Below are 18,342 nucleotides of genomic sequence, written 5' to 3'. Positions count from 1 at the left end.
TACTCATAATTTTACAAACTTTTTGAATTGTTTGCCAATTTGCTGATAGGCTGCTTGAAGAGAATATACTTCTTTAAGGAACTATTACTATTGTTTGAGAATTTTAAATCTTTTAAAATTTCCAAATTTTGTGAACATTTTAGCCAGACAAAGAAATATAAAATGGGTGTTCAAAGCATCAAAATAAGTTGCTAAATTTTGTAACGGACCTAAATCATAATTACGACTTTTACTGCCGGGATACTGCTTCCCTGCAAATAAAAACATTTACTATATTATTGGAACAGATTTGTGGTTCATTGAGGAAAAGTTGTTTACTAATATATTAGTCATTCACTTTCTATTATTAAATTCTCTGTAGTAATGTTAACATTATATAAACCTATAAAGGATTAGTAAACATTTATAATAGTTCTCTCTTATCAGAGATTATGTGATTAGATTTATAATCCGGTATAATCTTATATTCATCAGAAATTGCAGGGAAATACCTTTTGCATTATTTAGAGTTATTGATTGGAAACCATTAAGTATTTCATTGTGTCCAAGAACTATACAAGATATAGATAAATGACAAACTCTAATGGATTTTTCTGGGTATTTTAAGCATTTTCAATATAAACATATTTAAGTTGTCGAGCTGCAATTACAATAAATCTAACAGCAAAGGGATCTTTAAAGACAATCTCGATATAAATTGAAATATTTTATTTGGTGTTTTATAGAGCTCAAATTTAGTTGCATGTTGTTCTTTCCAAAAATGAATCAGTTTTAAATACTCTCTTTATATCGTAAGAGACATTGGAAACACCTCAAACAACAAGGTCAAGTTCAAAGTCACATATATTGACTGCTACCAAGACACTCTTTAAGATATGTTGACAAAATTAGTTTTCTGTGTACAAATGAAAGAAATGCACCTCTTTTATATATCTTTAAGTCTTTTGCAGGTTTGTATGAAGCCTTTAAGTTCTTAAGGTTTAAAAGATAATGGAATCAGTAACTCTTTTGTTTTCTGTTAAGTGACCCTTTTAAACTTCAAATAAACTAATTTGTTTGAGACTCTGTTACAGCGTAAGTCACCAGGGTTACGTTATCATGAAATTTTGGTAAATTTTTTATTTACCAAATTAAGATTCCTTGAAGTTTTATATGTATGGTAAATGCTATATATATGTACAGACACAACATTTTTTTTTTACCATCTCCTTATTAAATATAAAAAAGAAGATGTGGCATGATTGCCAATGAGATAACTATCCACAAAAGACCAAAATGACACAGACATTAACAACTAATTAGGTCACTGTACGGCCTTCAACAATGAGCAAAGCCCATACCACATAGTCCGCTATAAAAGGCCCCGATAAGACAATGTAAAACAATGCAAACGAGAAAACTAACGGCCTTAAGTCTATCTCAGGCTTGAGGATAAGAGGAAGTAATATGTCCCCTGTGCACCAAGTCTCCTATCCATTAGTGACAATTCAAATGTCAACCTATTACCATTGCACTGTTGACGTCTCTTTGCAGATCGTTATACTTTGTTTCTTTGACATGTGCATTGTTTAATTAATTGTGATATTTTTTGAATATTTATGAATTATTTGCTGCTGAATTTGAAATGCAAACAACAATCAATTAATATTTTTGTTTCATGCTGGTAAAAAAATAAGCTATAAGCAAAAAAAGTAAGCAAAACCTTTTTATTTTCTTGTTGACCTTGACATCCAAATATGACCTTCTTTTAGTAAGTTGGGGGGGGGGGGGGGGGGGGGGGGGAGACATTTCGACAGAAAGCACTTAATTTATTATCCACTTCAATAACGTGAACTACATGGCTAATTTTCCAGGCTCAACGCTTGAATTTGTCTTTATTTAGTCATGTGTATGATAGTTATACTGTTACATAACTTCACAGTGAAACTATGTACAGTATTCCTGTAAAACATGTAATTTGTCATTTCTTTGCATGATAAAAAAACATATATGAGGCATTTCGCTTTATGACCAAGCTCTGCAGTGTTGATTTAGGTGATTATATGAAAATTACAAAAGATTAATGTTTGCATTAAAAGAAATGCATTAAAGAGATAGTTTGTAGTAAAGAATCAAGTGCAAGCTTCAGTGCAATCTCGAGTGCAATAGTAGAATTAGTTGGGAGTCTCTGTGTGACATTGTCTGTGGAACGTTTATTGCAGGTCAGATAAGTCTAAGATTAAGATGCACCTTTCACAGGCAAGATTCCAAAACTTACATTAGTTAGAATGTGTAGAAAGGTCATTGGGGAACTGATGTAATCTGCAATGTTTTAAAATGCTTTTTGATCAGTTGTGAACAAGAATTTGTATTATATCAATAGATATAAGAAGATGTGGTATGAGTGCCAATTAGACAACCAAGTGACTGAAATGACAGGCAAATTTTGGTATGACCAGACAAGGATTACTAATGAATCAGCTAATTTCAGACATTTTTTTACATTTTTCAATTTTTATATGTGATCTTTGTATCTGCAAGAAATGATTTTTTGGCCAGGCTAAATTTTTTGGTTGCATGTCTATGTTGCAGCTAACATTTTGTAAAATGAAGGCAATAAATTGCAAGGCAAGGAAAAAACATCTTAATTATCAGATAGAATTTTTACATGAATTTTCAATAAGATATTTTCCCTTTGGTTTTAAAAATATGATCTAAAAAAGATTGTGCTCTAGGACATGCAAATTCACACTGTATCAGTGTGTCACAAAGTGTAAAATATAATTTTTCCTTTTAAAACATTACCATCATTGTAGCATGTTAAGACACATTGAACAATTCACTATGGTATATTTCGTTAATGAACAATCATATAAACACTCATAATTGATCAACAAGATATGTAAAGTACTAGTAACCTATGATTAATGGAAAGCTATTGGTTTTTGTTATGATTTCATATCAGTTTCATCTTGAAAGTTTACATGTAAGAAAACATTAGATAAGTTCAGTCATATAAACTTACACATTCTACTGTTTCAAAACCATAAATAAACTGTGGAAAATGAATTAGGAATCAAGTTTTCCATTAAGTTTGAGGAAGTGCAGATATGTTTTAGTGCAAAGTATATCATTGTATGCTGGTATAAGAAAAGATCATATGACGTAAAGGGATGAAAGAAATCATCCAGAGATCTTTGATTATCATTAGTTTTCTGACTTTGAGCAGCCCTTTGTAATTTTAGTTTGATATACCCCTCAGAGGTATTGCACTTGATAATTTGATATACTTATCACATGCATTTCTATAAAGTCCAGGTACAATGCATCATTCAGATAGAAAGTATGTTGTGTACATAAATCTATAAAAAATGAGTCTTTTTACATACGTTTACTTAAGCACATTTGATAATGAGAAATCATAATCTGGAATGCATTAGTCCATTATATTTTCTAATTCACTTTCACCTAAATACACCTGATTACTATGGGCACAATGTCAAAGTCATTGCTGTATTTCAACTTTGAATTAGAATGACAACATTACCCCCCTGTGCACTAAAGTTTGTCCTCATTTAATAATTATTGTACTTATTACTGATTTAACTGTAATTAGTACCTACTTTAGAAACTGTAGGAGATGGATGATTAGATAGTGCTTTACCTTGCACTAATTTTAACTGTAAATTAACTTCGTTTTGTTTCTGTACAGTTTGTTCTATTTTAGTGTTGTATTCCAGCTTGTTTAATTTTAATTCACTAAATGAGGGTTTCAGTGCAGGAGTTATTTTCATTTGAATAAAATTGAAGGTTGCGGTTATGGTGTAAAAAATGACAGATAAGAGCCAAAACTTTTAATATAAAAGCTTGATTGTCAATTGTATCTAGGTCTTTGTTGATCCATGCATAAAGGATTTTACTTTTAAATGCAAAAGTTAATGTATGTGATCTTTTCTGAATGGTATTTCTTATGAGTAAGTTAAGTACTATCTTTTGTATGTTTTTACTTTAATAATATTTTTTTCATTATCTGTAGAAAAGTTCTGGTAGCTAGACAGTCAGCAAATTTATTCATGCTGAGTGTTTATCCTGCATAATTTTTAACAAAAATTTCTGTCCTGAATATAAGCTTTTAGAGATGAAACCATATTTTATATAGGTTATGTTATAAAACATTAGACCATCAGACTTTAGAGTGGGAAACATTAGCTCTGGTGACTTATTAGTATAGATATATGGCTTATTAGCTCGAAATGACTCTGATTAGTGACTTCTATATAACAAAGAAGACTTTGAAAGCTTGACCTAACCTTAATCTCATATATTGAATGAAAAGGAGCCAGAAAGTCACTACACTATATATGAAGACATGTATTTCACAAATAGTTCTATCTACAGCTAGGAGCAATGACATTAAGAGTTCACCTGTTTTATAAAATTTGAACTTTGAATTGTGGATTTACACTTTACCGTACTTTCAATTATCACTTGTTACATTTTATATTAGATTCTTTTAAATTCACTTTACATTATATACATTCTAAAGACGATTCAGGCTCATTAAGTAGTATATCTATTGGATGTTTTACTATCTCAATAATGTCATCATTTGAGTGTACCAGTACACAATTTTTTGAAAAGTTTAATTAAAGCTTGTATTTAAAGCAAGTTCATTTAGTTTTCGACAGCAGTGTTATTCTTTACTGAATAAATTTATGCAGGCCTAGTGCCAACTTTTGGGGACTTATAGATAATACAGTAGGGTACGGTTGACTGTGTAAAAGTAAAAACCCCAATGAGTTTCCTACAGGCTGTGTACAGTTGAATGTTGTTTGTAATTTCATTTTCTTTTATTGCAATAAAATAGGGTGGTGTTTACTCTAACTTCAGACAATTGTTGATTCTGTTAATATAAACATTTTAAATTTGGGATATGTTCTTTGTAAATGAAATACAAACATTTGAAGGTTGTCTTGTATAGGCCACCAACACAGATAATGCTGGTTATTTCTTAAATTGTATGATAAATGTTTTCATGCCTGTTATTTAATTGAAATCTTAGGTAAATGATCTGAAAATTAGACATATGCTGAGCTCATCGATTTAAGGTTGAAACCTTGATTTACAACTGGACTAAAAATCAGTCATTAATATGTCAACTTTGATTCTCAAAATTCACTTGCACAAAATTCACAATGATAGAAATTCATTTTTATTGAAAATTGATTTTCTTTCCATCATATATCTTAAACTCTTACTCAATGCAGTATACATTATATTGATTGAAAAACATATATATATTAAAATTTTTGCATTGACCAAACATCACACAATTGAAATGGCTTTAGGAATAAATTGAAAGGTCCACTTCTTGGTGCCATGGGGGCCAGTGGCAGAGTGGTCACAGTAAGTAGTTACTACTGTAATCACTAGACAGTCAACTCTCAGATTACGAGTTTGATTCCGCTTGTTTGAGAGCACTCGACTCCAATCTTAATTGACTAGGATTGTCAGTTTTCCTATCTAAGGTCTGTGGTTTTCTCCAAGGACTCTGGCTTCCGCCACTAATAAAAACTGGCTGCCACAATATAGCCTAAATGCAGTGCTTAAAAGTGGTGTTAAAAAAAAAATCAATCAATCTTGATGCCATGAATATTCATAGTAGATTTGTATCTCTTGTCTTTAAAAGCCTAAATCAAGGAAACACTTTTTTTATTGAAAATTTTAGCAGTGCAACTTTTTTTTAAGAAATTTGAAACCAGGTCTGTTTCACTCACAGATATATACCAATTTTAGAATTTCAATTAATCAAGTAATTGAAAATAATTATACTGGGATTGATAAATAAATGTTATATAAGAAAACTGATAAAATTTTCTTAAATAAGAAAGTATGTCAACTGTATGCTAGTGCATATTGATTACAGATTGCTAGTTATTACTAGTCATTTGGGATTGTGCCAAACTTTATTAAATAATAATTTTTTGAAAGTTTGCTTACACTTGATTTTTTTCCCTTATAAGATTGATATTTAGTTTACACAATATTTATCAGGGGAATGCATGATTAGACAGTTTCTCATCTCATAAAGACTTTTAACATTTGTATATTAAAAGCATGAGTAGCTTTTAAAATATCACAAATGAAGGACATACTTAAAGAGCAAGCATTGACATTTTATCTATTTGAAGATATTTTAAATACTGTACATAATATAATGAAGCATTTTCTATACCTCTGAAGTTTATGTTTATTTTTTTTTAAAATGTGTTTTTGCCTTGAGTTGCCTCCCCTTATTAGCCATGAAGACTGGTTCCATGCATAGCTTTAACATGTAAAGCTTACAAAGGAACTAAGCATTATAATAGAAAATTGGCCTCTATTTCATTCTTTCATTTTATTTTATATGATGTTCCATTATGCAGAAAGATTGAGATTTTCAAAATAAGTATATATTTTAATTTATATATTTTTAGGCTCTGCCTGGAATTTCGAAGATGATACAGATTCAACAACTTCCTCAGAAACAATGACCAGTGTGTCAGATGATGTTCCTATTGGTTCTAGTCAGTTATACTACACAACACCACCTAAAACAGTAAGTGTCCACATCCCTAAGGGTTCTCAAGTGGTATATAAACTCCCTAGGTTATTTTATCTTAAGTCTGTAAATGAGGCTTCCTTGTCAAGTTCTGGTAATATTTTACCTGCTAAAAGATTGACAACAAGCAACATTCTATACAGACTCATAGGGAATTACTTGTTCATTAATGAATGCTAAATTACATAATAATCCACATTTTATCCTGTATACCTTACTATGTGGTATGGGTTTGACTTATTGTTGAAGGCTGTACAGTGCTTCAGGTTGATAGTTGTTTCAGACTACCAGTACACCAAAATCTTTTCCACTATTGTGGATTCATTTATTTTCATGGATACCTATTTTTTGTGGTTTGAGGACAACTTGCATATTTGTGGATATTTAATTTTGTGGTTTTGGCAAAGTCTGCATTCATACCTTTAGATAAGGAGTAGGGGCAATAAGGCCTTATTTGGCCCAAAAATTACTGCAAATTTAAAAGTTATCATACATATTCTTAAATAACTGAAAACTTGACTCAGGTATAAGGTACTAAGAAAAACAAAACAAATTTGACCACGAACAAGTTACCATGGCAACAAATCATGACTTAATTTGCATATTATGTCAAATTTCGTGATTTACCTTGTTTTTTCATCAAATTTTAAGTATATTTTAGATTGAAAAAGTATGTGCGCACCCAAGAAACAACTTTATATTTGGTGAGATTATGCCAATAGTTATAATAAAGCTTCTGTTAAATTATTTTGTTGTTTCTTGGCTGCGCAGGATGTTTGCTCAATGGAAATAAAGATAGAAAACTGCATAAATTCTGTATGTTTTCATCGTTTTTGTGAAAACAGTACATATTATGACGTAATTGTGACGTCATCAAATAAAAATCTTTGTTTTTCATTTATATTTCTTGACCCGATGCATTTCTAAACATTATGTGCCAATTTGAAATGGTTATCAAACATTTTATTTTCTTGGGCCAAAACTAGGCCTTAATGCCCCTACTCCTTTGTAATTCGTTGAACATTTTAATTTGAGGTTCCCCTGTACCCACGAAATCCACGAAAATTGGTATCCAACGAAAATTAATCAATCTGGGGCATCAGACTAGTGTCTGATGGTGCATACTGTTGATTCATTGGCAATCACAAGAAGTCCTTATTAATTATCAAAATAAGTGTTTGGCAGAAGAAAGATAACCAAAGATGGCCATCATCACTGCATCATTTAGGAAATGCATGAAAGCAATCATATTCCAGACTGAATTGGACCAATAGGCTTATTTATGATCAGATAGAGACTTTTATATAGCTACATTGTATTGCATTCTTCCCTGATCCAATATGTATATGATGTTAATAACTTTTGTCTATTTTGATATGTCAAAGCTACAGTATAGCAGTATTTACATTACTGACTATTGAAATACAATACACCATTTAAGATATATGACTAGTTCATTGATTCAAGGCTTGATAAACGATTTTACAAAATATGTTTGTTAATTTCACAGTAAATTGTATTGGAAAATTCTAAAAACTACCAGTGATAACAATAGGAGCATGTAAATCTGAATTAACTTGCATAATAATATTGATACATATGTCTTTGTGTTTATATCTGGTTAGGTGACATTATATTCTTCTAAACTTGCACTCTCTCTTAACCACTTTAACTCTAAAAAAATGTTTTAGGTTAAAATTTGTATGAGCCCTTTTAATTACCACCTTGTAGGCTATAAAACATTTAATCTTTTGTACCATTAAAAAGTTTCAGTACCGATGAACAGTGTTTTGACCTCAACCTTTTACCTCAGTCAATATTGCTTCCTGTTAATGCAGACCTCAAAATTTCTTATAATGCATTTTCTTTGACGGGAACTATGAAAGTTGGTTTTTTTTACAAAATCACCAATTAGAGTTCATTATTTATGATTTGCCTTCTTGAAGCTTTCAAGCTTAATTGTCTTAACAGTTATGGTAATTTAAACAAATTTTAATCTCCAAGATTAGAATTAAAACTTTCTATAAAATGAGTTGATGAGTCAGACTTCCTTCACTGCTGTTACTTCCAGTACTTTAGTATTGTAATGTTTTGTTTTTTGTATTTTTTGGATGCATCATAAATGAAGAATGTTGCCTATTGCTGTTATAATTTGTTCCCTGTAGGGGTAGACATACAATACCATATAAATTGTCACATGACATTCTAGTGCAGATACATGCTGTCAGACTGAACTCAATTTGGAAGACATTTTGTCAGATTCTTACAGAGTGGGGTTTATTTTTAGGTGGAAAATGAGTACAAATAGGTAATTTGGCAAACTTACGAATTAGTAGAAATTAGGGGGATTAAAATCGTATAAATGTTGATAAGTGTCAATGTTAGGCTTTCAGGTCATATAGTACGTAAATTATTGCATTACTGATTGTAAATTGTTTCTCATATTTATAATTCTAAAAAAATTAAGATCTCAAAAAAAAATGATGAGTTGGCAATTTTTTTTTAAGAATGTGCAAAAATGTTTTCTTGTTCATTTTCTTTGACACTCAAGACACCATCTTATTCGACATCAAATGACGGCAATTTATTGTAAGAATTTACAGAAAGTTTTTCATGTTCCTTTCTTTTTGACGCTTAAGAGACCATCTTATGCGACATCAAGCATCGTTTGAATTGTAATTATTTAATATCTTTACAATTGTAATACTTTGGAGGTTAAAAGGATAGGTTTGTCTGACAAAGAAAATGTGCATAATTCGTAAGTTTTGACAGGAAACTTTCCCGCTGAGATGATTCTGACTGAATGACTTTTTTAAATGTTCTGTTTTTTTTGGAGGATGGTGATGTGAATTAATAAATTGTCACTAGGATTGTGACAGATGAGCATGCAATATGATGGAAAATGAATATTTATAGCTTTTGATATTTAATAGGCATGTACAATGGGTGCAAAATGATTATTTATTATTCAATCTTCCGTTATATGCATGTAGGTGGTCAAGGTCTTTCTCAACAGGACAAATCAGTATCCTTTCAGTAGTCAATTTTGTTGGTGCAGTGAAAGGGCTCAGACTGTTGTTAATTCACAAAAACAAACTGTGTTTATTGTAGCTATTTTATGTAAGTAGATAAAATTTACTAATAATTCTGGTGGAACTAAGCATTCCTTTTATTTGAGAAAAAAAATTTCAAAAGATATTTTATTTTTGTAACTAAGAAATTAAAAGATATCTATATATTAGAAGTAAATAGTGCAAGCTTTTTCTTTTATTTGATGTCAAGGACTTTATACCAATAAACTAATTGTTATCGATATGATTGAATTAATTTTCGTTTTGGGAGCAAAAATAAATGTCCATGAAAATAGAATTTTAAGGTTGTGAAAACAAGAAATTGTCCACCCATAAACTGGCCATTCTGAAATATTTAAAGATGAAAAATCCTATCTATAAATATTTACAAACATCTAAGCAAACAGAATAAGGCAAACTGGAAGTAAAAGGACTTAAAATCTAACATTTCTTTCATTATGGTTACACCGGAACCTGGCTATATATATGTTAACCACCCTCATGTGGGAAAACATCAAAAACTGTTTTATAGAAATATCCTGGAATTTCCACTTTGTTATGAAATCAGTTGATGTCTTATCCAGCATTTTATAGAAAGTCCTCCTTTGACAGGACAATCCTTGTAATGAAACATGAAGCAAAAGGTGCGGATAACTATTAAAACCAAGGTGGATGATGCACTACAAATGTATAAAGTAAATAGATAAGAGGCATTACATCAAAATCATAAGAAAAATAGAAGAAAAAAAATGCTCCATGTGTTGAAATACATTGACTTTCTGTACCCAATGGTTCTTTGACTGTAGTTAATAGTACAAAGTATAAAGGTTTTACTTAACCTTTGATAATCATAATTACTGTCAAGTTAACTCGCCATTAAGGTTATGATAGAGAGAGAGAGATAGAAAGTCTGACATCATCAACTGCTGCTTCCTGAAACAAATCCTGTCTGTGGATGTTTCATCTTTATCGTTCTGATGCTGTGCAGGAATAAAAGTAGAAGAACCTAATTACACCCGTAGTGAAATAATAAAGTTTATCCCCTCTTGACGTTATTGTCTGATTAGGTTTAGAAGGGTCCTGCTGGGAGCAGATATCCGTAATCTTAAGATGTTTCATTTCTTCACAAAAGGTAGAAATCATTACGTTAATTAGTCCCATCTTTTTATATTAGATAAAGTATTTTGTGAATGCTTTTGAATCAGTCGGCCAGGTGTGAATTTTGTCTGTCAGTGTTCTGTAGAAATCTCATCTTGATTCTTAGTGTTCATTTGATAAGGAGGAAATTTACATTGTTCATATTTAATTTAAAACTTGGTCAAGTTTATTAAAGTAACTGGAGTGTTAAGTGTTGAAAATGCATTATAAAGTGAAATATTTAAATTACAAATTCAAACCAAGGGTATGTATTAACATTTGTTTTATTTTAATTGTAAAAGTTTGTCAGCTACTTTTTTTATTTTTCAATGTGTTCTTGATGTAAAAACATTTTTTAACATGGTTCTTTTGAAAGAGATGTTCTTTATGTAAAAACATTTTTTAACATGGTTCTGTTGAAAGAGATTGCTAGTATTAAATGCAAATCACCTGTTCCAAGCTTTGTTTTTGTTTTTTGTTTTTATATCTAGAAAATGCATTGATACTATCAACAATTTTTTCATTGTATTTTGAAATCAAGTTGAATTACCAACAAACTGTTCCCTCCCCCTAATTATGTTATTGGGTCTCTTTTGGGTTTTGCCCGAAAGAAATAGAGAGTGAAACAAAAAGCATTCTATTCTTAGTAAAATATGTGGAAATCGTGACCATATGAACTTAAGCTCTGAAAAGCCTGTTAATGAACTTTGTACAAAGTCTTTTTTAATAACCGCTTTTCTGCTATATAAGGAATGATGCAGGTATATAAATGCTCATGAACTGTAGTGACTTAAACTACCAAGGAAGTAAGGGTGTATCATTGATAATTAAATATCAAGGTCTTGTGTTGAATGTTCATACATGTTAAAACCAGGTGCGGATCCAGAGGGGGGGTTCTGGGGGTTGGAACCCCCCTTTTTTTTGGACGATCAATGCATTTGAATGGGGACATGTAATTGGAACCCCCCTTTGTCCGGGGTTAAGAACCCCCCCTTTTTAAAATGGCTGGATCCGCCCCTGTTAAAACAAATATCTTTATAGTGTAGACACAGTATCCAAGGGTAAGATCTTAATGGTCATTTCCAGGATCATTTGTATTGTTGTTTTAATTACATCAGGTAATCTGTTATTATTTACAAACTCTCAATACATCATCATACATCATATTAAAATTTGCATAAATTATTTTATTATTTTATTTTTTCAGAACATGGTACGCAATCAAGATGACAAAAGGTAAATATGTCTAAAAAATGTCTATAACTAACTGATATGTTGCTAAACATTAATGTTCCTGTACTCATGTCGAAGGTTGAGATTGTCATTACTGTAAGGTATGGACTGTCTAGTCCATCATTGACGAGATCATAGCAACTGTCAAGTTGAAGAGCAGCAATGAAGTACTGCTTCTTTAATCTTTAGATGAAACAATTTGATATGAAGTAGAAGTCCTCAATTAGGTTTTAAAGAAGATCAATGAATAGAAAAAATAGATACACTAGTTGACCCAAAAATGTTGACGATTTTACAACATTTCCAATTGGACTATCCTGTTGATGGAGGCAACCAAGTTGTGAAGCATACAATTCTCTACAAATTTGTATATGATTACCAAAAGAGTGTCATGTAAATAATATGGCCTTTATTATTCTTTCCTGAGTAACAACCGCCTCGTACTGTTCATCTACACTCATCTATCACTTCATATGAAGTTTAAAGCCAGAACAGTAGCACTTAGGATTGTTTTTTTTTAACTTTTTGACCACACATAGTCACAAATGTCACAAGGACCCAAGAACTATGGTTGGCAGCTAGAAAAGTCGTAAAGCAGGGGGGTTGATTCAGGTATTCTGTCTTATTTTTAAAGCAATCAATATTGAGAGTTTTTTTTAGCTCAGAAGACAGCTTTCTGTAATAATGATTAACAGTGAATGTTTCTGTGACGTTTTTCAGTTTTTCAAATCTTCAACTGTCAAAAAGTTGGATTTAAATGTTGTTTAAGTTAAGACACCAACATGACCAAAGGATTGAGGAAAAAAATGGGGGAATTATTTTCAATCATCGAGGAGTGATATATCATGTAGGGGAAAATCTTTGATATCATTTAGGAGCAATATATCACGTTTTCTAAATTACTTATATCCTAGACGTAAAATCTTGTTATTTATTGAGGTTTAAATGTTTGTTGAGAAGACTACTTAGATTTATTTATTTAAAACATTCTTTGCTAATTTTTAGAATAAACTGTCAATATGACCCCTAGAGATCTTGTGACAAATATTTTGATATATAAATGCTTGTTTATTTTTTGGTCCCAATGTTTAGTCACCAATTATCCTGTGATATACATAGGACCTAGATTTGATCCAAGATTTTGTCCTTTTACATTTACTGTTTTGTCAATAGGTAATCGACCATAAAGAATTCAACTGTAAAAATATACTCAAATGAAAGATCATAGAAAAGATAGAATAAAAGAGTGTCCTTTCGATGAATTAGTTTTCTGACACTTTTACTGATAAAGGACTTGTATGGTTCAGAAATATGTCATCATTATCTTTTGAATGATATTTAATATTTCTCATTTCACGTTTTGTACGTTAATTGCTAGAGTAAACCCATAGAGAATTGTGAAGTAAAGTGGTCAGGTTCTTTCACACATATTTTAATGGAATATATTTATGTGACATCTTTTTGGTGCAAAAGGAATTTGTCTTGTCTAGTTTCAATGTATTAGTAATCTCCTGTATCTATATATGGACATTAAGTGTGAAAATAAATGATCCATATGCTTATCTATGACAAAACTTGTCAATATATATAAAACCCTTGGGATGATAGGAAATTATATTCAAACTATCAATAAAAATGAACGTAACTTGGAGCTATTTGAATATTGGTACAAATTTGTCATCTACAAATGTTGATAAATATGGCTCGCAGTTGAATCGATTTTTTTAGATTTTTTTTCAATTTAAAAGTAACCATGAGAACAAAGAAAGGAAATTCCCCCCTTTTTTTTACTCAAATTTAAAATATTTGTACGGAAAACTTATTTTTATCACATAAATAATAATAAAAAAGATAAATAATAATCCCTCTTCTTCCTTGTGTAAAACATGTATAAACCTTGTATGGAAATCTGATGGTGGTGTGATTTAGAACATCAGTGGTCATGATATCTGGTGAGTAAGATGTTGATAGATTGACAAATGAAGACTTCAAGTTCTCTGGGTAGTTTCTTTCAAATTTAGTACTACAAAATTGTGACTTCCTATTATCACTTGATATCTTTGGAGGAACAAGGTGATGGAGTTTGGTCCAGTCTTGTATAGTCACCTGTCTTATGTTGCCATTTAGAGCTTGTTTGGTTATTTTGTTTCATGGTTGCTATCTCGCTGTTGTATGACCCATGTGACTTGTCTCCTTTTATTCATAATTAATATTTCAATAAAAGATGTGAAAATTTGTAGAGACTGAATTTATCTGATAAAAATTCATTTTGTTATGACTACCATTTTTATTCTGAATAGTTGTGATTAAGAATTCTAGTTATTGTTCCTTACAGTATAGTTACTGTAGTACATGTGAGTACACAAGTCTCTGAGAGTGTACAAGTTTCATTCAAGCAGGAAATTAATTATAAAATGTCAGGCCTTTGACAATATTGGTTGTAAATTTTTAATGTGAATCCATGATTTATCTTGTGAATGAACAATTAACACTGCTGTTGGGATTCAGTTAAATTTGTTTTGTTGTTTCATTTATCTGTTCAAAAATCAATGATTTTTAATGAAAATTTGATAATGCATATATTTTATCCATATAAGGTCAGCAGTGGGGGTCATAAACTAGGATTCAATTCTAAATAAAAAATGAAAAATATAAAACAAAATGATACAATATTGTTCATTACATTATTACATTGATTATTAAATTATCATTCAGCACAAAATATGTCACCCTAGTGCTACTTTATTATAATATAACAGTTATAAAACCTGGGATAGATATTCCTGTGAATCTAGTCAAAAGATGGGGGTTAGGTTGAAGAATATCTATGTAGTGGTTAAAAGAATTAAGCTTTATGTAATAAGAGTAAATGTCAATAGCCATGACATCAATTTTCTTATAAAAGAGATTTATGTGATAACAAATAAAGAATCTAATATTTTGAAATTTGAGAATTTAAATAGGTAATTGAATGAAAGAATGCAAAGAGCCTGAACTTTTAAATATACAGTAATGGAATGTATTTGGTGAAAAATGAACAAGAAAAAACATGTATTTAATCAGATGTTTAACTACTAAGAATTTAAGGTCAGAAATAGTATCACATGGCACACTTTGAAATTAAAATTTTTTTTTTTGTCTGCCAAAAGTTGAAGATTTCAATTATTTATAAACATTGTGGTGTTTATTGAGGTCACAAAGAGTTTAATTACAGGTTTTATGTTCTTCATCAGTTATTCATACCATTCAATTAGTAATTTAAATCTTTTATTGGAAATATGTTGGTTTTTATCTTGTTTTTAAAATCCCATTAAAATTGTAACTATTAGTTAGCCAGAGTTAAGTCCCTTAGAAAATTTTCTTCTGATGTAAGGGAGATAAGTCTTGTCATCTTAGTATCAAAAAGTTTAAAATTAAAATAAAATTGTACATTTCTACACATGTATTAACTTACTGCTGTGATTACGATATAAATTTGTATTCATTAAATGTTATTGACTTTTATTAAAGTTTAATGTAATTGTTAGTGCTATTTAGGGCAGAAAATTTATTCAAAGATGACTTTGCAAAATGACGTTAAGTCTTCCCAGGTATTTGCCCTATCCATTCCACAGCTGAATTAATGTTTTGAAAACCTTAATAATAAAATTTACATTTTGATTTCACTTTCATTGAATAACAAAATTACTGTAATTTCAAACATTTGATAAGGTATTTAACTTTTTGTGGTAAGGGTAGATAAAAGAATTAAACAACTGCACTTCTGGATAATTCTCATTCATGTTAAAGTACTTAAAAAACTGGCACATCAGAAAGTGAAACTATGGCCCACATGGTGGTATATATCTTAAGAATGAAATTTACCTATTTAATTCAACATTATATTGCAAAATTTTAAATGAAAGACTATTTTAAATGACTTAATATAAAAAACGAGTTGTGATGTCATTTCATGATTTGATGGAGTACTAGTTATATATTGTTGTGGTTTAAATATCCATCCATTATTTTGGTTTAAAAACGTAAATTATTATTTCCGTTAAAAAATGGGATAAGATTTTTTTGATGCTTTGATTTGTTGGCCTTCTTCAATCAAAACTTTTGACGTACAAAGTACAATTACATTAGGTATGGTTCATTCTTTTGATAATGGTAAGACTAAATATTATTTTTTTGATCATATTGAAATAAATAGCGACATTGAATGATGTAAATATCTGGGATGAAACAGAAACTTCAACAAATATTTCATAACATGTACTGTATTTCCAGTTTAATCTTTGAGTTTTGTAACATTACATGTATTCTTTTAAGATAAGAAAATGTGAAATTTATTGTTTTATTTGTTTTTTGGTTTTTTTTCCACATTTCGTTATTTATTTTTTGTACGTTTCAGTATTGGATTTCATAAAGTAACGAGATGCTTGAGTCAAAAAGATAGAATAAAGAATGATGTATTACAAGAACGACAACGATCGGTCAGTCTGGACTGGTAAGAATTTCTAAAAATAACTAAATACTTTTCATTCAGTACATTCATTTAATAGGAGAGCAGTGCTTGTTTCTATTTCCCTCCTATGCTACTGATAAGTACTGCCTGCATTCCATAATTTTTATACATGGAAGATAGTGAAACCCTCGCTCAATTAGTGCATTGTACTTCAGAAAAAAATAGAGAGATTGAGGTGTAATTACTCTGCCAAAACCAAAAGCCCTTTAACATTGGGGCATATTAAAGTACAAAAACGATTTTGTATACAAAGGGGAACAACTTTTACTCGACAGCTGACTTCAACTCTTTATTCATAAACAATAAATATTTATTCTGTTAACAATACCAATTGACGTCATGAAAAGTGCCTTTAAGAACAATATTTTCATTTGTAAGACGCTTAATCCTTTTTGGATAAATACGTTTAAACCCATGTTTACAGAAAACTGTTATAGGATAAATAACTTGCGCTGTTCAATAGGGGTATTACAAATTTCAAATAATATCGGGGTAGATCGGTATGTTCTTTTGTGGTTTTAATAATTAATAACTTTTCCTTTTGTTTGGATTTGAAATTTACAGAAAGGAGTCTTTCAAAGTCTCGATCACCATAGATCTAACAAAAGTTTAATAATTTACTCTCTTAAAAAACAATCTGCAACTAAAAATGTAAAGATATATTTACTGGTAAAATAATGATAGAGCGTTTTTGAAGTCAAAGACCCAATTTTGTAAATGGCTACTGAAGAACTTTGGTATAACATATGACAATTTTATTTTTAAATCTCTTGTAAACTTTATACATTGCCATATAGCATATGAACACATATTTACCTTGGTAGAAGTTTTAAAACATTTCACAGACTTTAATTTTAGATAAACATGCTTAGTTAGATTTAAATATTCAGATTATAACAGCTTACAATGTTACCAATTTTTTCATTGGATTACTAGCTGAGAAAGGATTATTATAAAATATACACAGGATGACTTTACAATCTCACAAAATGGAACGTGACTTCATAAATATGACCTTAAGGAGCAGGGTCTTGTTTGAAGTTTTCAACCTTCAAAAGAAGTATTAAATATTTCTTCACTCTAATTTTATATCATTACTTATTAAATACATACTGACAAATTGGCTATTGATTCACCTGTATTGAGATATGGTCGATCGTCCCCCAGTATCTGTTCCAACATGTTATTTTTATATATTTAATTTTCTCACTGGGACAAGATTTCTTATGGTGTTGATAGGAATTACCTGCCATTAAATTACCTACATCTCGATAAGAAAAATGTTTGATCCTGTTGTCCTTCTTTTACCTGAGTTTTAATTTGATTGATCAACTATGTCAATTTTTATGTAAACATTTATAGTAGTTTATTTCTTCGTTAGACTTTATTATTTTCATTGTGTGATAAATTTCAGGAGAAAAACATATATTCTGTGAGTAATTAATGGTAAATAGGGTAGCGGCCATATATTTGGTTTTGTTTCAAATGCAAAAGGTTGTAATTAGTTTTAGTAACTTTTGGTATAAATGATTCAATATATTTGCAGGTGATTTTGTGGCAATCATTGTGTAATGTAAGAGTCGCATTGACAAAAAAACTTTACTATTTTTACCCCCTGTTACTTATAGTCTTAAGCATGGGTAGGGGAGAGTTTTTAGAACATGTACAAGCACTTTTGGTGATGAGAAAGGGATTGTGTGTATTCATTCATGTCTGTCTGTTTTATAGTACAATGTATTTGTTGCACAAGGTATGGGTACTAATACAAATGTTATCAATTTTGAAAAAAACAAGATACCAATGGGACATTC

General features: G+C 30.2%; 1 protein-coding gene across 17 annotated transcripts in view; it reads left to right on the top strand.

Moving 5' to 3' along the window:
- Positions 1-18,342, top strand: part of LOC139489139 (ankyrin repeat and fibronectin type-III domain-containing protein 1-like) — a 178,194-nt gene that overhangs the window by 135,249 nt on the left and 24,603 nt on the right. For 10 of the 17 annotated variants that reach the window (XM_071275284.1, XM_071275280.1, XM_071275283.1 and 7 more), the window contains 3 exons: positions 6,456-6,577; positions 11,996-12,024; positions 16,418-16,513. In XM_071275284.1, the coding sequence (XP_071131385.1) occupies positions 6,456-6,577; positions 11,996-12,024; positions 16,418-16,513 (247 nt within the window). Of the gene's footprint in view, positions 1-6,455; positions 6,578-11,995; positions 12,025-16,417; positions 16,514-17,945; positions 17,964-18,342 lie in introns of all 17 variants that reach the window. The other 7 variants (XM_071275278.1, XM_071275276.1, XM_071275279.1 and 4 more) reach the window with 1 other exon arrangement.

Source organism: Mytilus edulis, chromosome 9, assembly GCF_963676685.1.
Source record: "Mytilus edulis chromosome 9, xbMytEdul2.2, whole genome shotgun sequence".
In the NCBI taxonomy this organism is placed as follows: Eukaryota; Metazoa; Mollusca; class Bivalvia; order Mytilida; family Mytilidae; genus Mytilus; species Mytilus edulis.
This window is presented reverse-complemented; position numbering and strand designations above follow the sequence as displayed.